Genomic DNA, 21866 nt, shown 5'->3' with positions numbered 1-21866 from the left:
GGACACGGCAGATAAGCAGGCTTAGCCAGTCTAAGGTATGTAGGCCGTCTCTAGGTGTCTGCTACTTATCCCTGGGTTCGTTGAGCGTGTGTGTGCTCAGTCACTTCTGTAGTGTATGACTGTGGACCTCATGGACTTTAGCTCACCAGGCTCCTCTGTCCATAGGATTTCCCAGGCAAGAATACTGTAGTGGGGTGCCATTTCCTCCTCCAGGGGATCTTCCCAGCCCAGGGATCAGACCTGCATCTCCTGTGGATCCTGCATTGGCAGGTGGGTTCTTTATCACTTGAGACACCTGGGAATGCAGAGGAATACTGACAGCCGGAGTGTAGGAGCCAGCTAGAGGAGTTGGGTGGCAGTTTGGGCTCTTGGTTGGTTACTCTGCATATGAAAGGTGCATCCTTCTAAAACTTGACTGTCCCAAGGGAGAGGCGGTCTCTCCCCTGTCAGTGAGGCCTCTGATGCCAGAGCATCAAGATACAAGAAAATATAGTTAGTATGCACCCCACCCCACCCTTTGCCAAGTGAATCTGCTCTTCTTCAGTTATCAGCTGCATGTTGGCTCCCATGGGCCACCATTAGTATCTTTCCACTCCAGGTCAAATCTGTCCACTGGGCATTATATAGCTCTCTGTTCTACCCTTTGTCACCTTTACCTCAGTGATAACTTTCCATTTATTTTCAACGTTTTTTGTTAATGGCTTACTCTTCCAGTAGACTGTACACCTTATGAAGCCTAGGACCTGCCTATTTATCTTCGTCTCTGTTTTATGTATGCCTGGTGTGGTTCTGGCCCATGATGTGAATGTGTAAGTCATTGAAACGGTGGGAGCCAAGCAAAGGTGTGTGGGACTCTTACACTACAGGGTAAGCAGGTCAGCAGGTTATGGAAGGCTCCGCATTGTAACTGAGTTTGGACTTTTCTCCATTAAGCAAAAGGATACCTGTTGATGGGTTTTAAACAGATGATCACTATGGTTCGAGTCTTGTAAAAAGAGAGGATTGAGAGTCTGGTACTGGGAGCAGGAAAGTGCAATTCAGGACGCTATTGTAGGAAGTCTGGATAGGAGACGGTGAACAGAACAGGAAATGCTAAGGAGGAAGAGCAAACAGAACTTGGTGACCAGCTGGCTATGAGGGAGGGATATGGGCCACCTTTGGGGACCCTGCCGTGGGGACAGAATGTGGTCATTCTCCAAGAAGGGGAATATAGGAAAAGGTGCAGATTTGCAAAATATAAGTTCACTGTTGGTATGTTGAGTTCAGTATGGCTGTGGAATATCCAAGAGAAGATGTCCTCTTATCGGCAGTTGGGAAAATGAATTCAGAGCTTAGGAGAGAGGTTTGGGCTAATAATACAGATGTGGGAGGCCTTAACATCATTCAATTTATGACTCAGTTTATGACTCAATTGTACGGTTTTTACTTGGCTTGCCTCCTTTTCCCTGACTTAACTGGTGCAGCTTATTTAAGACTTTGATACATGAAGGGACCAGATTCTTCACTTTGCCCTCCTTGCATCAGTGATGAATCAGGGCTTATGGATGCCAAAGAACAGTGCTCAAATGTACTTAATGTTTCCCTGCCTGCCAAATCTACTGTCTGCTTTCTGTGGACCAAGCTGTGTGGTAAGTGCTTTTCTCTCATCTCTATAACAGCCCTATGAACTGGGTGGACTCTCCATTTTGTAAATGAGGAAGAACAGAGGTTCAGTGACTGATCCAAGGCCATAGCCAACAATAATAATAATTAACACGCTGGATTTGAACCAGGTCTACCTGATTCTGTGGGCTTTGCTCTTTTCCACCAACCTGGATTGCCTCTGAGTGCCTGTGGCTGTTGATGGTTTCTTCTGCTCCTGAATACAATTGTTCTTTCTCTTTCTTATACATATAAAAGAGTTCTTTCAAAACAAGTCTAGAAATATGTACAGAAACATTAATAGTGATTATCTCTGCATGGTGAAATAGGAATGATTTTTGTTTTCTTTTCCATACTTTGTACTTCCTGAGTTTTATGAAATGAACAAATATATTACTGTTTATAACCAGACACATAATGGCACTATTTCCATAACAGTGATGATTTTTTTTTTCCATGCAGAGAATTATAGGTGAACATTCAATGCAGTTTAACCATTGCTTCCCACCTCCCCCATCACATTAATGGGAATCCTTAAAAGCAGCACTATTTTTTGCTTGCACATGGTCTTAGCCAATAGAACAAGAAGTGATGATTTTGCTCAAGACTCCCATGAGCACATGGCCCCAGTAGGAGGGATGTATATTGTGGTATCAAGACCTCAGGAAGGTTTTCTTTTTTCCTCTCAATTCCCCACTTTACACAGTGTGACTCCCGAGGTGCTAAGTATGCATAGCAAGGGGAACCAGGAGCTTGGACAGAGAGAGCACTGGCAATTTGGGGAAATTATGCTTTTAAGCAGAAGAGAGGAGAAATGAAAAGGTAAAGGCAGGGGGCAGACTTTTAGCTGTTGTTTCTCTTCTGCACCAGTACATGTCAGTTGAGTTTGCCTTTGCTCTTCACTCAAGCACTGACACTTGTCCATTTAGCCTTCGTTCTCCACTAATAACAAATGCTTTGTTAGATTGGATTTGGGAGTGATATAAAATTATACCCTTAGGAAACAAAAATATTTCAGGACTGGAAGTAGGAATTAAATGATTACATTCAAAAGGAACACAGCAGAAGAGAAACACACTTTTTAAAATCCCATATTAAGTTAATTCTCTGGTCCTCTGCAGTTTTGAACTGGACTGACTTCTAATCAGCAGAAACCCAGTATCTCTATACAGAGATACTTAAAAAGAATATTTGATTGCACTGCATAATCCAGCCCCAAACTCATGGCGTGTACACCTTTTTGGCAGGATGAGTGGGAAAAAAACACCGCCCTGTGCTGTGCGCGTTCATCTTTTCCTTTGCGGAGCTTGGCGGTTCCTGCCTCTGCGAATGCTGTCTTTCTGCGAGGTGCCGCTGGCTGCCCCGCTGAATTGAGGCGAGGTTTGGGCGTGCGCCCCCGGTGCCTGAAAGGCGCCGACACCCCACGCTCCTGAGGACTGCAGAGTGACTTAGCAGTGGTAGCCAAGTCGCTCAGTCGTGTCCGACTCTGCGACCCCATGGGCTCTACAGTCCGTGGAATTCTCCAGGCCAGAATACTGGAGTGGGTAGCCTCTCTCTTCTTGGGCTCTTCCCAACCCAGGGATCAAACCCAGGCCTCCTGCATTGCAAGCAGATTCTTTAGCAACTGAGCCGCCAGGGAAGGCCTCAGAGTGACTTACCTGGAAGCTAAAATCGTATCCAGGGCCCAGTAGCAGTTAAACTTGCTTCCTAGATGTACTGACTAGAGATAACTTACTCATTCCAAGAAGATGGTCCTAAAGTTGGCTGTAGAAGCTCCACGTGCAAGGGTTACCTATTCTTTTCTTCCATAGTAGAATTTACCAATCTGAAAAGGTAAGACTTGGAGAAGGAGTTTAAACAGTACTTAAAAAAATTGGTACTGGAGGCAGAATCTGCAGTATTCCTTTGATAAAGTCTGCTGAATGGAAAGCCAGCATATTTTAATTGAGTGGCTGTGAGTGGATCCTTAGATATTTTGAGTTGCAATGAATTTTAGTGGTTAACTGTAGTAAACCTCATTTCAAAGACAAGTTATTTATTCTTTTTCAATTGTGTTGGCAAATAGAGCTATTAAGAGCCAGAATCTTATGTCTGATTCCTGAAGTCATGTAGCTTGACTCCTGTTAGGAATGTAATTAAAGTGTCATCTCCCACCAAAAGAAATAGAATCTAAAGAAAAAGAATCAGGTGACTGTGATGATGATGCAGCTGTTACTCCGAGACCTGTTTTTACATCTTCACTATACTTTTCATTATTTAGAAAAACATTGTACAGTAGAAACATAATGGAAGTCATATATATTAATTTTAAATTTTCTAGGAGCTGCATTAAAAGTAAAAAAAAAAAAAGGTGAATTAATGATAATATGTTTAATCTACTATATCCAGAGTAATACCATTTCAAGATATAATCAATATAAAATTATTAATGAGACATTTTACATTCTATTTTTCTTACTCTTTGCTTTCATATATATTTAACATTATGCATGCATGCTTGGTCAGTCACTCAGTCATGTCAGACTCCCTGTGACCCCGGGGACTGTAACCCGCCAGGCTCCTCTGTCCATGGGATTCTCAGGCAAGCAGTACCGGAGTGGGTTGCCGTTTCCTCTTCCAGGGGATCTTCCCAACCCAGGGATGGAACCCACGTGTCCTGCATTGGCAGGTGGATTCTTTACCACTGCGCCACCTGGGAAGCCCATATGTAACACTCACAGCACATCTCACATCACACTAGCTACATTTCAAACGCTGAATAGGTACATGTGGCTGGCTAGTAGGCTACCAATCTGGACAGTGCCAGTTTAGAACATATTCCTTTAAACCTTGAACTATTATGGAAACAGATACATTAGAATATATAGGTTTTAGAAAGAGTTCTTAATACTTTTTAGATTACTAAAAATAGGGCTAAGTATGTTGAAAATAAATCAGTCAATGGAGTAAAATAGCCGTCTGATGGTGTTCTGCATTCCTTAAGTTACTGGGAAATATTGTAATAATACATGTTGAAAATCAATCAATCCATGGAGTAAAATACCTATCTGATCGTGTTCTGCACTCTTTAAGTCATTGGAGAATATTGTAATAATAATTGCAAGTTGAAAATGAGGAGAACTAGGACAAAGCCTACTTTCAGTCTGCTTGAAATAGGTAAGTTTTCTATCAACAAACCTGTGTTCCCAATATGGTTCTTGCAGAGTTACAAGGCAGAGGTTTCATAGATGCTCTGGCTTCTGGGGGCCTTATTATATAGCTTGGCTATGAGTTTGAGAACTTGTAGAGACAGGTAAAATCCCACCCCACCCCCTCACAATGAAGCATTGCTATAGAAACTCTGAAAAGATTGCCGTTGACTGTCTGAATTGTTGAGGCTTCCAGAAAGCAAAGAACAATTATAAATTGTTCATCTCAGGTGGGTTCAGTATAGAATTACTCAGGACAGGAATCTTTTCTGGGAGATTTCCTCATTCCCTGAGACTTTACATGTAAAAATCTTTGTTTTAATTCATTGTCAGTTGTTTTTAACTCTGTGTTTAATTTGGGGTTTTGGAAAAAGAGTAGGGCTCCCATTCTGCCTGCCCTCATTTTATCTTTAGTGGAAGAAATGTATCACCTGAGAGCTATAAAATGAAAAAATTGTTTTCATTGGGAAAATGTTCCTAAAAGATTGCAAAGTAACATTTTTGCCAGTGAAACCAGAAACCCCTTTCGGTACCTTTTATTTAGACGTCTTGAAGTACATGGGTTTTAAGAGGGGCAAAAGAAGGGGAAAAAAATGTTAAATTCTAGAACACCAATTCTCTGCCCAGATCCTCGTCATGAGGATTTTGTTGTTTTGTATAGTTCCCTTTCTCCCACTCCTGTGATGCAAACTTCAGGGAGTCTGAATTTCTTGCTTATTCTTTCTTGGATTGATTTCTAAGAGATCTTTTTCCATTTTTATTTTTATTTTTTTGACACCCAGGAATTAAATAGCTTTAATTACTTGGATCTGTACAGACTTGCTGACCTCTTTAACCTCACTTTGTTGGAGAAGGCAGTGATCGATTTCTTAGTGAAACACCTCTCTGAGCTCCTGAAGAGTCGGCCGGAGGACATTCTAACGCTGCCTTATTGTCTGCTTCAGGAGGTTCTGAAGAGTGACCGCCTGACCTCCTTGAGCGAAGAGCAGATCTGGCAGGTAAGAGCACTCTGCATGGGTCCTCCTCCGGCGCGAAGTCGTGGGATGATTAAAAGTTAAGGGATTGAGGAACAGTGACAAGTATTTTGTCTGGTTTGCTCCACACTGGAGTTGAAGTCTCTCAGAAGTCATGTCCTTGATGGGCAAGTAATTGGAGAACACCAGCCCTTGAGGCTTCATCCCGCTCAGCTTAACTGAGGGAATCACAGGCAAGATTCCTCAGACCTTCACCATGGCTTTCCAGAACCTAAGGGGGTGACATCAGAAAGAGTCAAGGGTTTCTATCCTCTTGCCAAGCATAGTTACTGAAGCTGAATATGAGAAGGACAGGTTGTGAAGTGGTATTTATGCCTATTTAAGACCAATGGAATCAGAATAAACTCTGGGCTTTCCTGTAAACAGTTCAGAAACAAGCCTTCATGCAGTAGAGAGCAGCTGGGACCGTAAATGAGACGAAGCTCTTTCTGCCTCACATTGGGAAAGTCTCTTTCCTTCCTTCATTCTGTGCTCCTTGCTGTTTTCCTAAGCCCTGCCTTTTCGCCTGACATAGCATTCCTTTCAGGTGCCCTTTGTTTAGGGGACAGGGGATGTTTTGTGTCTTCAAGTTGATCATCCCGTTGGAATCCACTGTGCTCGTCGGCAGTGACTGTACCTGAACAATCCACAGTGTCTTTGAAACACTGTCACCACAGTCTGGCTGTTTTCCAAGGACAGTCAGAGTCCGTCTTTCCCCGCTCCTCCTTACACTCTCCGTCTTCCTCTCTGAAGCAGTGGCTAGCCGTCTTGTTACTTCTTGGATTCCGTACCTTCAAGATTTCACGGTCATTTGAAAAATGTTTATATACAGCATACAAGGGAAAATATGAAGTCTTCTATTAGCTGATGAGGCACCTTGTATCTTATCAAAAGACATTCAGAGAATACTTTAATTCTGGCTGAAATGGAGTCATAGATAGTTGTGAATTATCCAATGTCTGATTCTCTGATGGTGGTGATTTAATTGCTGAGTCGTGTCCAACTCTTTGTGACCCCATGGACGATATAGCCCGCCAGGCTCCTCTGTCCATGGGGATTCTCCAGGCAAGAATACTTGGGGTGAGTTGCCATTTTCCTTCTCCAGGGGATATTCCTGACCCAGGGATCCAACCCACGTCTCCTGCATTGGCAGGCAGATTCCTTACCACTGAGTCACCTGGGAAGCCCACATCTGATTCTACTGATGGCTAATTTTCCTGATGCCTTTCTCCCGAATTTCTTTATCTTACTTTAATCAGCAACTTTCCTCTTCACCACTGCTTCCACCAGTGAGGATAAGAGCTGCGGTGTACTGAGGGCCTTCCAGGACCCAGGCTCTTTGCAAACTTACTAGCCTATCATCACAACAGGCCGGAAGGCTGGCTGTTGTCATTCCATCCTCCGGACAAGCAAGATGAGGCTTCAGTGTCTTGCCTCAGGGTTACAGAACAGAGCCAGGCTTCAAATCCATGTTTGCTGACACCTGCCCTCATCTTTCAAGTATCCCACGCTGTCTTGACAAGAAAATATAAGTGAAAAAAACAAGCCACAAATTATTTTCTGCTTCTTAGGTATACCTCCTAATGTTTCTTCAGGCAGAGGTCAGAGGTGTTGGTGAGGATGAGTTTGGGCTATGAATTTTAATTATCTGTGGAAAGCACAAATCATCAGACTTACTCTGGTTAATTCAAAGTGAGGAATTGTCATATTTTTCTTGACTTCCCAAAGGGAAAAAGACTTAGAATGAATTCTGCATTTGATTATTTCTAACCAAATTGAGACGTGGGCCAACCATCCCTGTGGCTTCTGTCTCTTTTTGTGGCATGGTTGAAAGCACTGCCAGATATCAACATGGTAATGTACAGATGTGCGAGTGTCCAAAAATTTCACGCTATTCACATAGGAGTTGCTGTAATTGCCTCTCTAAAGGTTACTAATATTATAATGTAGAATCTCAAAAGCTGCTTTCTGCTGCAGGCAATATTTTCTTAGACCTGGTACTAAAGAAAGAATTAAAAGACTCACAGAAATATTATCAATTTAGGCATTCAACGGGCAATAAGAAACTGTTTTTGCATTATCTTAGTAAATAAGTAATTCCCTTGTACTCAACCCAGTAGAGAAAAATCAGATCAGTCCAGTTATATCACCTCAAGTATAGTTAAGTTCATCATTTTTGCTGAGGTTATACTGGTAATGCAATATACCAGGGAAGAATCTAATATTCAGCCCAGGGTGAAGATTGGGTATGCCAGAGGATTAGTGTCAGGGTGACTTTATAGAAGTGAAACTTGATGGACAGGTTGGAGACAGATCTACAGAATCTCATTAAATTGCTGAATTGTTCATTACGGAACGTTCTCACTGTAATAAAGTGCTCATTGACTTTGACAAATCCCTATCCCATGTCCTAAAGAACAACAGTGAATCTTAGGGGTGTTGGAGAGGAAAGAGAAAATTGGCACAAAGGAGGACAAGCAATAGGAAGCGGATGAAGGCATGGTGCGGTTTGATTGTGTGCCGCTGGTGACTTATGTGAGCGCTCAGTAAACACACACATACGCCTTACACGTGTGGCCCTTCCACTCTCTGGCCTACTGGTAATGTAATCCGGGATATCCACCTCATTTGGCAAAAGGCCCAATTTTTATTATTCACCATACTTCACACAATTTGACTCTGAAGACATGTCATGAGGACTGTCACTTTATCCTGACTGAACAGGCTGTTTTTTTTTTTTTTCCTGCTGTCCCTTATCCAGTCCCTTTCCTGCCAAAATGTGCTAAAGCCCGTGATAACCATTCTGTGCATCTGAAAAACCTGTGAAATCCCCTGAGATTATGCTTTTTGTCTGCTCTCTTTTCTTCTACCTGGCCTTTTAAAACTTTATCTTAAGTCTTCTCTCTCACAGAGGCTTCTTTATCCCCCCTAAACAATTATTTTCTCCCTTCCATAGCCTGAAACTGCTGGGTCTGTTCATTAACTTCACTTTATATCCACGGGTACAGTTGAGACTTTACATGTACACACTTTGGATATATAAAGGCAGAGAAGTCCCCTCAAAAAACCTTTTTTTTTTTTTAATTCAGTTCAATTCAGCCCAACAATTTGGTGTTAGAGTTCAAGGCCAGCAATTTCTCAGATTCCAGATGAAAGATACCAGATTGGTCATTGGGTTCGAAGAAAGAGCAGACTAAAAACGAGCCAATCAGCGGAGGAGGAAGCATGGGGGCGTGAGGTCACTGGCATCCCTGACCCGGCAGATCTCCACCAGTTTTACTTTGCTTTCAGGTTTTAGCTTTGACTTAGGACCTTGTTTCAGCAGGGGCCTGCTACATTTCTCTCCTTAGATTCAACATAATAGTTTCAGACTACTGAGCCAGGGGTCCTGCTCTAAAACTTAGAGTGAAACCATGAAACAGTTCCATTCCACTCCCACATATTGGGTCTGTTCTCATTTCATAGGAGGTACTGGATAATCCGTTTTTTTCCTCAGGAAGGTACACTCTCTGCCCTTTCTTTTTTTTTTTTACCGCAGTCTCTTTTCTGAGAATAAAGGGGAAGTTACCTTCTGTGACAGTGGTAGAAAGACCTATATATTATGTAAATTCTTGTATTTGCTAGCGTAGGGAGAAAGTGTGGCTGTCCACCTATCAGTATTTTTTTTTTTCAGCTGCGCCACATGGCATGTGGGATCCTAGTTCCCTGACCAGGTATCAAACCCACAACCCCTGTGTTTGAAGTGTTGAGTCTTAACCACTGGACTGCCAGAGAAGTTCCTATCCACCAGTATAAACTGAGCACCTACTAAATGGCCCAAACCACTAAATGTAAGGCAGAGGACAAGCTAGCTAACTGCATTTCCCTCTCCTAATCCTCACCCCAACTGGGAGGGATCCTTCCGGTTTTAAACCATTACCCAGCTCTCTGGATTATTATTTCGTCTCTGAAGTAGCAGAAACAAGGATATTTAAAAATGGGTACAGTAGATTGTTGAATTACAAATGAGTATTTATAGTATACCTGTTATGTGCTCGGCACAGTTTTAGAAGTTAGATCCTGGGATAAAAAGTTGTTTAAATGTGTTCAGTTGTTGGGTTAGAGAGATTTAGCTTAGCTTTATTTCTGAACAGGGAAAAGTTTTGTTTATCGTTAATTCTTAATTAACTATTTCCTACTTTCAGTGAAAAGCACTTATTATTTAATAAGTGTTAATTATACATCAGTGGTTTTCATCCTTTACTTTTTCATCCCTTGGCTTGAGGGCTCCTCCTTATATTTTGAGCCTAACTTTGCCTGGACTTCAGTAGATAACAAGAGCAAACGATTCAGTGGTCACATCACTGATGTCAGACAAGACCAGACCTTGGCAGGGGAAGTCTTTTTTATCCCAGTCATGTCCCGTTTTAGTTTGGCAAAGACGAACCGTGTCATGTGGTTTGGGGCTGGGGGGATTGGAGTAGGTAATCATGTTTACATTTGTCTTTGATTCTTCATCCCCAGAGCCAGAGGCTGTACCTGTAGGGTTTGTGTTGAATGCTACCTTCTTGTTCTTTTACACTCTATAAATAATGAATTAAAAACAATAATGTATAGTTTTCATATTAAAATGTATTGAATGGATAATAAGGCATCCTACTATTCCTATAAAAGGCTGGATTTATTCTAAGAAAATTGGTATACTAAATGAGTTCCACCTTTTAAAACAGCATTTTTTTCCTTGTGTTTTGGTTGGAAATTTGCTTCTGTAAGTCATACTGTTAGTAACACATTCACTTTATATCTCTAGAGATGTAAGTCACATATTGTTTAGAGTAGTCAACAACCTCTGATGCAGTGATTTTTTTGACAGGCCCCTCCTGGGCTTTCATCTACTCCACAAACTACCCACCTTAGGTTTGATTTAATCATTTCCCTCAAAAGGAGTCCCAGAAAGTGAACCCAAACAAAAAGCTACTGTCCCTTTATAGTTGGAAAATAGAGGACACTAGCGATGTGCTCAGCGTTCGTCTTTTATCTCTAAGATGATAAACTGTCCCAGATGCACCCCTGGCCAGGGAGAGGGAAGGACTTCAAACAGTACTGTGTGTCCAACAATGCCGTCGTAACACTTCACGTTTGAATATCACATCCCGGTTTCCAGAATGCGCCTGGATTTTGCATTGCTTTGTGCTCCTGTGGTGCAAATGGGGAACCTGAAGTAACAGAGCTAGAGATCAAATTCACGTCTTCTCATTCTTGGGTTTTTCCCACTTTGGCCCATAGCTCCCAAGTTCACAACTGAAGCGCAAAAATACTTGGAGTGTTGTAAAAAAAAAAAAAAAAAATACTTGGAGTGTTGTAGACACAGAGGTGCATCAGGTTGGTCCTGAAAAGAAATCGGGAAGGGCTTGGCTGTCCCTGTTCCCTGGCATGGTGCCAGCAGGTTGAATGGGTGGTGGCCAGCTCTGCGCCTTCATGCCTGTGGCCTGTGGCTGACTCTGACTTTCTGCTGCCTCTGCCTAACTGGGCACCCCCACCCACTGCCTGATTGCTTCCCAGTGGGGACTGACCTCTGCCAAATACAGTAGTGGTTTCTTTGCTAATTTGGGGTGTATTGAAATGGTATGGGTGGGTTGGAAAATGAAATTCTTTTGCTTGGACATACGAGCATCACCCAGTATCCCTTTGCCTTTTCTTCAGTGCTTTATTCATTGTTAATTCTTTTTTAAAAATATTTATTTATTTATTTGGCTGCACTGGGCTTTAGTTGCGGCATGTGGGGTCTTCTTTAGCTGTGGCGTGTGGGATCTAGTCCCTGCCTGGGAATCGAACACAGGCCCCCTGCACTGGGAACGCAGTGGAGTCCTAGCCGTTGGACCGCCAGGTAAGTCCCTCACTGTTCATTTTTGTTCACTGTACGTACTCTCGTAAACAGCTTTGCAAACCTTTGTCAATCACTGCAGTAGAGTCCAAACCTCAAAAAAATTAGACCGTGGGTGACCATTTAATCAAAAAGCTCCATAAGCAGCGTCCTCATTCTTACACTTGGCAGCTGGAAATGAAATAAAATATTGTGGCCTGAGAACTCTTATCCCCACCCCCTGATTACAGTCTTTCATTATATCCCTCCCCTTCCTCAGTTTAATTTCATATATGCGTGTATCATTACCATTTTTTCAGAGAGGCCCTTTCTGGGCATCTTAACTAAATCTGTACCATTTCTCAGTTTTCTTCCTGAAGCTTCTGGCAGTCCCTCCCAGATACTTACAGTCTTTTCTGCAAATGTGATGAGGGCATCTTCACTTCCTTTTTCCTAGATGCTACCCTGAGAATAAATAGTGGTTCGTTCACATCCCAAATAGCGCCGTGCCCGGAGGATGTTGGATCCCGGGAGTGCCCCCAGCTGGACACTGAGCCCTTCTGCTATTTCAGGTCTTGGTGCTCAGAGGGGCCGGAGTGTGTAGTCAGCCCCTTGTCCTGATTCACATGCGGCTCATTCCTTGTGAGGACTCATCCCCGACGGGCTTGGCTAGTGGTCCCGCTGTTGCTCGTCTGGGCTGTGTGCCTTGGAGAGACGCACGCCACGTTCGTTTCAGAGGGACTTCGCTCCAGCTAATCCTCGTGCTGGAGCTGCGCGCTGTCAAGAGGCCGTGCAGGGCAGTGATTATCAGAAATTACGGGAGACCTGACTTGTATTCATGGGCTGCTGTTCCCATGAGTTAATAGTTTCTTTTTCCTTCCTTTTATTTTGTTTTAAATGAGCACAACAGAACAACCAGGTGATTTATGAGATATGACATATTTATGTTCTCTGCTTCTAATTTTCATTGTGATTCATGTTGTTTCCAGACTGATATTTTTGTTGTTGCTGCTGTGAGAAGGAAAAAGATGACTGGAGAATATTACTTATGCATTGGTAGCCTGCAGTCATATTCCTGCTACCTGCGTTATCAGGGATTTAAAAATAAAACCCAAACTGTATGCTAAACATGAGGTAGAAACCTCGAGGCCAGGCACAGAAGTTCATCAATAATAATAACGGCAATAATAATTTTTACAATCCTTAGAGAGCTTTATACTTTTTAAGCATTTTTACACACATCATTTCATTCACATTTCCCATCAGCCTTGTTAAGGTCGATAAGGCAACGCTCACCCACATTTTAACAGGTGAGGAAACGAGAACTCACGGAGGACAAGTGATTGACTCCCTCCACAGTGGTTTCAGTGGAGGTCTCACTGTGTCCTCTGCAAATACTCCAAGTCACTAGGAAGACAGGAACTCAGCGTACCCAATCCAGGTTCTCAGAAGGCGAACCGATCTGTTGCTCTGTAATGCGTGAGCCAGCAGTCTACATTTCCTAATAAATTACCAGTTTTCTCTCTCACCTGTTGTGCTGCTTTGTGGGAAGTTGCAAAAATGACTCTTAATAAAAGTCATACAAAAAAGTGTCGCTGAAGGTCTTTCTTTTCTCAGAGCCTGGAAACTTGAGGCTCTAGATGGTTTGGTGAGAAGGAGTGAAGGGAGGACCCTGGCAGAGGTAGGGAACCACCTTCCATTCCTTGCAGGTACAGAGTGATCAAGAGCAGGAAGAGACATCCCATAGTGGAGGATCCCTTAAAATCCGACCAGGAGATTTCGATAAGTGTGAAAAAGATCTTAGAACACAGTTATTTCTGTTGCAGCCCTGCAGACTGAGTGATGGAAAGTCTTCAGACTGTTGTGAGAGTGAGGATGGATCAGATGGAAATTATTAATCCTGATATCTTCATTTTATACTTGAATATTAAAATTGAGAAATTTACGTAGTAGAAAATGACATCTGGGTAATGGCCTACATGTGGGATTTAAGAGAAAGGGAGAAAAATATTAATTTATTAACACTGATAAATGATAGTGTCTTTCCGGTAGAAATGAGCCTGTACCCCATGCCCTGCATTGCTAGACTATCTCTATAGGAATCCTTACCAGGCCAGTTGGGTGCCCGTTGCCATGGTGTTTGTGCCAGTTGGCCATATCAGACCGTGGAGGTTGCCTGTTCTGGGTATTCTAGAGGAGAGGCTCTCAACTTAGCCATGGAATGACCCAGAGGCTCTAGGTTTGTTTATATAACAAAGAGATGTCTGGGGAACCTTTGGCATTTATTTTTAAATGCCGACATCCTTTCACTCTGCTTCACTCACCCCTGCCTCCAGGACTTTGGCTACAGGTAAAACTAAAGAATAACATCTCTCAACTTACCTGAAGGGGAAAGGTGGCCATTCTAAGATAGTACTCATGGGCAGTCTTCAGATACATGAATAGTTGAGGTTCTCCTCTTTAATAGGACCACCTCTTTGTTACTTGGGGGTGCCACATTGGACAATGAAAACAGATTTCAATATTCCAGTAGACAAAACATAATCAGAAAGAAAAATTCTCTTAGGTAAAAAATCTTTGATGAGTTTTAAAGATAAATAGCACAGGCTTTTGCATTGTTCCTCTTTGTCTCTAGGAAGTCAGTTTCAGTAAATGGTACAGATACTACTTATGTTTCAAGAACAGAAGCTAAAAAGAGCCGGGCCAGCTGGAGGCTGAATACACTTATCTTCCTTGTGTGTGTTCTTGTTGATGAGAAATGCCCACACACCAGCTCCTCTGGCCACACAAGGAAGTCAGGAAATTGAAGTAGTGATGGATGGTGTGCTGAAGTTTAAACGTTTTAGGGGGACCTATCTTATTAACACTTTAAAACAAGTGAGCATAATATCATTAATTTTGATTAATTCATTTGCTCTTAATATAGCTTTTAATTTGTAATTCTAGGTGAATTACAATGTAATTTGGCATTAATTATACTAAATTGACTATAAGTCAGCCAATCACAAGGGGAAATTACTCACAGCTGAAAGTAAAACTAGAATTCTCCATCCAGAAAGGACAACGCTTAGTTCAGAGGCAAATAGACTTCAGACATCCCTCTCTTTGGCTGTGAGAATGACGTTGAACCTGCCGAGGACTGTAAGCAATTTCTTATTCTGCTCACTGCTGGGACCGTATGCTCTGGAGTGAAGCCCAACACAGAGAGTAAATAATAAAGTAAACAAAGGGATTGATTTGTCGGGTTGCCGGGTCTCCTGAAGAATCTTTCTGTTCTTCCCATCTCTTGTACGATTTAAGCCACGTAGAGGGGCTGTGTAGTGCTTTCGAACGATGAATTCCACACCTCTTGGATTCAAGAAGTTAGAACAGACACTGACCCAGGTCGGCCTGCTTTTCATCCTCCTGGCCTGTGAACCAGCTAAGGAAATTCTCTCTTAAATCCCATGTGCTGGCAGTGTCCCAATGCCACTCTTTTTTTTCTTTTTTAATACATATTTTTATTTATCTATTTGTTTGGCTGTGCTGGGTCTTGGTTGCGGCATGTGGGATTTAGTTCCCCAACCAGGGATCAAACCTGGGCCCCCTGCATTGGGAGCTTGGCGTCTTAGCCCCTAGACCACTAGGGGAGTCCCCCAAAGCCACTCTTAACTGACCAATATACAAACTACCTTCTGGGCAGAAGGACATCTGTACCTTAAAAGACCAGTGCTACTCAGGGAGAAGAAGGGAACCCTCGGGAGATGCAGAGCCTGGTCATTAATAAAGCTTGTTGGAGGCCCCTGTGCACACACCACGAGTAAGATGGCTATGATAGGATGGGCCGCCTGAGAAAGTGGTGGGAGAGTGAAGATGGTTTTGTAAAATAATTGTGTTTGAACCATTTGCCAGATATCTTTCTAAGAGAGTTGTCTCCTAAAAACAGTCAGAATGAAAACTTTGAGATGCTAGAAAGTCATGTGCAAATTTAGCAATATCCTGTTTGAGGTATATGTGCATGTAAGTAGAACTATGGAAAGTTTGTACATTCTTGATACTTTTGTGGTGAGCACTTGACCCATAAAATGAGATCTAGCTATGAGGAGACTAAATATTGCATGGAAAATTCCAGGCTGTTTTTAATCATTCTTTTTACTTTGTCTATTATGTACCCGTCGTATCATTCCAACTCACAGTCTAGCAAATAAAATGGCCCAAGTTTTATGTAAAAGTTTTGAGTGTAGAGTTTAAAAAGTGTCCTGCCCCTGTCTCTTCCACACATCCAGGTGGGGTTCACACCACACACACAAACACACTTGCGGGTAGACAGACACATACACGCACATCACAGATTGCGTGCATGTTAATTTTTACAGCTAAAAAACTTTCCTTTGTTTTGCACTATTGACCTGAATCATAATACTCTCATGATTGGCTGGTTGATCCCAAGATGAAAGAAGAAGATAGAAGTTAGAAACTTGTTTTTGCTACTCCAGGTGTATATTCTATTATCATAAATTATTTAAGAATATGAATGACGATAGTCTGTGTAGTTGCCACATGAATGCAGCAAAAATCAATTTTTTCCAGATCTCTTTGTGCCAAATTTCGCCTGGCCTATCACAGAAATTTTTATTCCTTTTCCTCAACTATTCTTTTTAACGTCACCATAGGTTTGGTTCCACCTGCCCCTGTGGTTCCCAGTTCAGCTACGTGTTCCTAACTCAAAATCACACTTATTTGATCTGTACCCTCTGATGAATGAGCGCCTTTGAGCTCCAAATGTGGTGGTCCTTGAGAACAGGAAAGGATTTGGGGGCAGAGAAACTGGTACTGAAGTCAGCAGACCAGAGGGATTGAGAGAAAACGTTTACAAGATATTTCTGCGCTCGGTTTAGAATGCCAGTGGAATAAATGGGTCTGTTAATCAAACAGCACTGAGAGGTTAGGTCATTGGCAGCCTTTTTAGTCATTTCGTGCTTTTCAAGAGTGAATTTGTTAGAATTATGGTGAATACCCACTTAGAGCCTCAGCTGATAACCCTACCTGTGTTTTATAACTCTGCACTGTCAGAACTCATAATAAGTCAAACATTCTTTCAGTGGTGCTCATAAGGGAGGAAAAAAAAAAACCGCACAAATTTAAGAGTAATTTCAGATTGTAAATGAAAAGGAGAGGCACGACTGTTCATTTGCACCAATCATGCCTCCCTTTCATCTGCTCTGATTAGGCCTGGTGCGGTTTCATCAGACCCCTCCATCACTGAGCTGTCACTCCAGCCGTCTGTTGATTGAAAACAATCAAGGCTCTGATGGCACAATTATTCTGACCCTTTAACTAGAGGCTGCTGTGATAATGAAAGGTTGATTATGATAGTTTGTGCCTCTTTCAGTTTGCCAAGAAGGTTAATTTGGGCATCAGACGGATGTTTAATGGGCGCTTGCTGGCTACACTGAGGTAAATGAGAACGTGCGGTCTTGGATATTGCACGGATATAGTTTGGCTGTCAATCATTGTCATTTGGAGTTTGTGCCTCGCACTCTGGAAATCACATTTTATTTTTTCCTTGGGATTTAATTTATTCTGTGCCCCGAGGAAGTTCTTTCACTCACTGACCTTCACAGCAGCTCTCTCTGCCTTTTTTTTTTTTTTTCCTTTTTTCAAATGGAGCTCAAAGGCACAACACATCTAGAAGAGCATTTTTCTTTCATTTTCACTTAAAAATGGAAACTTTAAAAAATCCATCCTTATCGCTGCCTTCCAATAGAGCAAATGTTCCCGTCCTGGCTGTGCAGTAGGGGAGTGTAAGTGACAGGGGTGCTTTGGCCAGTTTGCTAAGGGAGCAGCTCCCACAGTTGTGCACCGTTTCCTACACCAACCAGCAAAGCTGGGAAATGCACAATGGGCGCACATACGAACTGAAGGCTCCATCCTCCTCATGGTCCTCTCCCCAGCGTGTCTCACAGCAGTCTGATGGATTCTTGTTTCCAAGGGCAGCGTCAGACGCCTTTTCCCTCCTTGGGAAGCATGAGGGGAGGGGTTGAGCTGGGGAGACAGATATTTGTCCACAGACCAACCAAGGTTATTAAAAGTTGCAAATTTCAATTTGTATCATCCCAGCACCTAATCTTGTTGCTTTTTGAAGCGTAGGGTAAAAAAGATGCAGGCATCTAATAGTGCTGGTGTTTACAATGCATAGCTCATTTTAGTCCTCTTTTATGCACACCTTTTAAAACAAAAAATAAAGGAAAAGGAAAAATAAAGGAAAGCCTTCCTTTCTGTCTCCAAGCTCTGCATAGCGGTCTCATAGATTAGGGACCTGAGAGCCAGACTCACTCTTCTGCGTTTTCATTTATGTTGTCTTCAGGTCCTCCCTCCCACACTGTGATCATTCAGCAGCGTATTTCTACTTAGCTGTGGGACATTTTTTCTTAACATGTCAGTTGTAAAACAATTAAGTGTATAGATGTTAAAGTGACAGCGTCATAATGATTATAATTTTACTTCGAGTGTTCTATTTTCACATTATTTCTTGCTTTAAAAAAAAGCTATTCTTTTTTGAATGGTAAAAGGAGTCATTAAGTGATAATTCAGTCTCACGTGAAGAGGCTCAAAAAAATGAATTAAGTCATTGAATTCAGTTACTGTTTTAAGGCAGCCCTTATTTAAGTAACAGTGCTGTTTAAAATATTTAAAAATATATGAGAATAGGGTCGTGCATGTATGTGTATATAGTCTAACCAGATTCTTCATTGCACTAGACCACGAATAATTATTTTTGTTTAGCTCTCTGGATAGCATGGATAAAATCACCCTCAGGGATGCTTAGTAAAATTACTGATTAGTTATGTCTTGTTTTTATTTCAGCAGTAGAGAATAAAAAGGTAATTAGGGGAGAAAAGTCTCAGTCAAATCAGTCAAGAGAGGTTTTTTTCTTTATTAGTATTTAAAAAATAAGATGACTTGCCACAGTGGTGTCTATCTTTTATTTTTAGATTTATTCTGTTTGCAAATTAATGAGACTAAAGCAAAAAAAAATTTTTTTTTGAAGTATAGCATTATTTCAAATCGTTTTTGGTCCAAGCCTGACTGTGTTTCTACCTTCCCCCAGCCTGCTGAACCCTTTGTGGAAAACTAATACCTAAAGATAAAGAACTTGTTCTGTGTCCTTATGAGCTCCCCGCCACATCCCAGAGCCGCGCTCTCGTGGCGCCTCCGTTCATTGGGACCACATCCCTCAGCGGTGATGTCCCGGTCCCAGGGGCCCAGAGTGTCTCACCCCTCACCTCCTGGCCTCTGCTCCCAGGGCGGGGCTTGCTTACTAATGCCAGTGTCTCTTTCCTCTTCAGCTCTTCTGTCTCCACCTTCGAGGTCCCCCTTGTTGTTTCAACGCATTGTTCCTCCGAATGTGGTCACGATGTCTTGGGTCTGTGACTTCTTCATATTGCAGTCTCTCATAATTCCTTCAGCAAATTTTTAGGCCATGGGACTGAAACATGCTTCCTCTCTCAGGATCACAGCTACTGTTCATTCCTCCTGGTGCTCCTTCCTTCGCCCGCTGCAGCCCTCCCCCCCAAAGCTTTTCTGAGATTGTCAAGCCGCTGGTTCTCCTGCACTGGGCCTGGCTTCCCACACACCCATTTTCCATTGTTACTGTTCAGTCACAAAGCCATGTCCAGCTCTTTGCGACCCCACGGACTGCAGCATGCAGGCTTCTCTGTCCTTCACTATCTCCCAGAGTTTACTCAAATTCATGTCCATTAAGTCGGTGATGATATCCAACCATATCCTCCTCCGCCACCCTCTTCTCCTCCGGCCTTCAATCTTTCCCAGCATCTGGGTCTTTTCCAATGAGTCGGCCTTTGCATCAGGTGGCCAAAATATTGGCGCTTCAGTATCAGTCCTTCCGATGAATATTCAGGGTTGATTTCCTTTAGGATGGACTGGTTTGATCTCCTTGCAGTTCAAGGGACTCTCAAGAATCTTCTCCAACACCACAGTTCAAAAACAATTCTTCAGCACTCAATCTTCTTTACGTAACTACATCTATATGTAACCATCCATTTTCCATACATGGCTATTGCAGATTGGCTTTCTAAGTCACCTCCTCCACTCAAAAAAAATCATAATTGTGCTGAAAAGAGTGTATCTTTTTTGAAAAAAATCACTTTTATATTATATTCACAGGTGCTTCAGGGTATGAACAGAGGATTCTGTGTTCCCCATTATTTGTACTGTGATGAAATGAAGGTGAAAAATGCAGTGTGAAGTATCTTTCTCACACATTAGTAGCCAGGCTGAAATTCACATGGTGAAGGGGGTTCAGTGGTCAGCATGGCATCTATGCATGTTCTTTGCAACTTACTGAGTGTAGGCCCTGGTACCCCAGCCCACCACTTATTACCCCCTGATAATAGAGGCTGGCCCCTGGCTATGTTTAGTCATGTGCTCTAGATAGTGGGCTCCCCACTCCAATCACTGTGCTCTCAGCTCTAAATTAATGTTTAAAGTAACCTTTGAGGATTCTTTTCTTTTTCTTTGGAGGCTGCCAGCATTAACCCTTACCTGCAGCTTAAGTACTTCCTGAACATCGAATTCATCACGGTACCCTTATTTGAGGGATTTGACTGTCTCTGTGTCTGTGACCTGGGGCAGCTGCTTAGGCCTGTGAGCTCCTTTTGGTCATTAAAGGTTTCATTTCAGGTGGGGAGTGTATGTGCCAGTGAACCTGTAATTGATTCATTATTATCGAATCAGTTCATAAAGAAATATTCAAAGGTTTGATGCTCTCAGGATGCTCCAGGGCATGTTTACAAATTAAACAGCTTTAAAACAAAACAAAACAAACTTTAAAATGTATAAATGTACCAGCAATATTTAAAACACCCGTAAGGGACATGGCAACATTAAAAGATGGTTTTTGCTTGTGTCTGAAAATCTGCCTACAATAGACTGAAGCTTCTAAAATTGTAGGATTTTTCTTCCTCTAATTCAAGCTCAACATTAAGAAAACTAAGATCATGGCATCTGGTCCCATCACTTCATGGGAAATCGATGGGGAGACAGTGGAAACAGTGTCAGACTTTATTTTTCTGGGCTCCAAAATCACTGCAGATGGTGACTGCGGCCATGAAATTAAAAGATGCTTACTCCTTGGAAGGAAAGTTATGACCAACCTAGACAGCATATTAAAAAGCAGAGACATTACTTTGCCAACAAAGGTCCGTCTGGTCAAGGCTATGGTTTTTCCAGTGGTCATGTGTGGATGTGAGAGTTGGACTGTGAAGGAAGCCAAGTGCCAAAAAATTGATGCTTTTGAACTGTGGTGCTGGAGAAGACTCTTGAGAGTCCCTTGGACTGCAAGGAGATCCAACCATTCCATCCTGAAGGAGATAAGTCCTGGGTGTTCATTGGAAGGACTGATGCTGAAGCTGAAACTCCAATACTTTGGCCACCTGATGCGAAGAGCTGCCTCACTGGAAAAGACCCTGATGCTGGGAGGGATTGGGGGCAGGAGGAGAAGGGGACGGCAGAGGATGAGATGGGTGGATGGCATCACCGACTTGATGGACATGAGTCTGAGTAAACTCCAGGAGTTGGTGATGGACAGGGAGGCCTGGCGTGCTGCGATTCATGGGGTCGCAAAGAGTTGGACACGACTGAGTGAGCTAAACTGAACTGAACTGAATTCCATACTCCCTGAGTATATTTTACAGGGATACGTTAAGACACTTGAGGTCAAGAGTAAGGCTTGAGTTATATGGTACTAACAGAACTTGGACTAACAGAACTTGGAAATGAATGGCAAGTAAGACTGTATATATATATAGAGAGAGAGAGAGTGAGAATTTCTTTCTCACTGGGTAAGTTCCTGGCACACAGTGGACACTCAGTAGGAAATTGAAGGGATTTCCCTGGTGTCCAGTGGTTAAAACTCCTGCTTCCAGTGCAGGTATAATTCCTAGTCGGAGAACTAATATCCCGCAGACTGCACAATAAAGTAAGAGAATTCTTGGTTTATCATAAAAGAAATACAAATTTAAAAAAAATAAATTGAGGATGGATGAATAAAAATACTAAAAGATTCATGATTATATCATTTACCCCAGAGCCAAAAGAAGAAGAAAGTAATCAACTTAATCAATCATTATTTTAGTTTTCTCAAGTCAGATAGATTAGTGTATACATATAATTTCCTTGCAC

At 42.3% G+C, this 21866-nt stretch overlaps 1 protein-coding gene across 3 annotated transcripts in view; it reads left to right on the top strand.

Moving 5' to 3' along the window:
• KLHL32 (kelch like family member 32) overlaps positions 1 to 21866 on the top strand; it is a 216712-nt gene that overhangs the window by 145832 nt on the left and 49014 nt on the right. The window contains exon 6 of one of the 3 annotated variants that reach the window (XM_065911353.1): positions 5774 to 5827. In XM_065911353.1, coding sequence (XP_065767425.1) covers positions 5774 to 5827 — 54 coding nt within the window. Of the gene's footprint in view, positions 1 to 5611; positions 5828 to 21866 lie in introns of those variants that run through there. The other 2 variants (XM_065911352.1, XM_065911354.1) reach the window with 2 other exon arrangements.

The sequence above is a fragment of the Muntiacus reevesi genome, chromosome 19 (genome assembly GCF_963930625.1).
Source record: "Muntiacus reevesi chromosome 19, mMunRee1.1, whole genome shotgun sequence".
Taxonomy (NCBI): Eukaryota; Metazoa; Chordata; class Mammalia; order Artiodactyla; family Cervidae; genus Muntiacus; species Muntiacus reevesi.
Note: the sequence above shows the minus strand (reverse complement) of the source record. Positions and strands in the feature narration are given on the sequence as shown.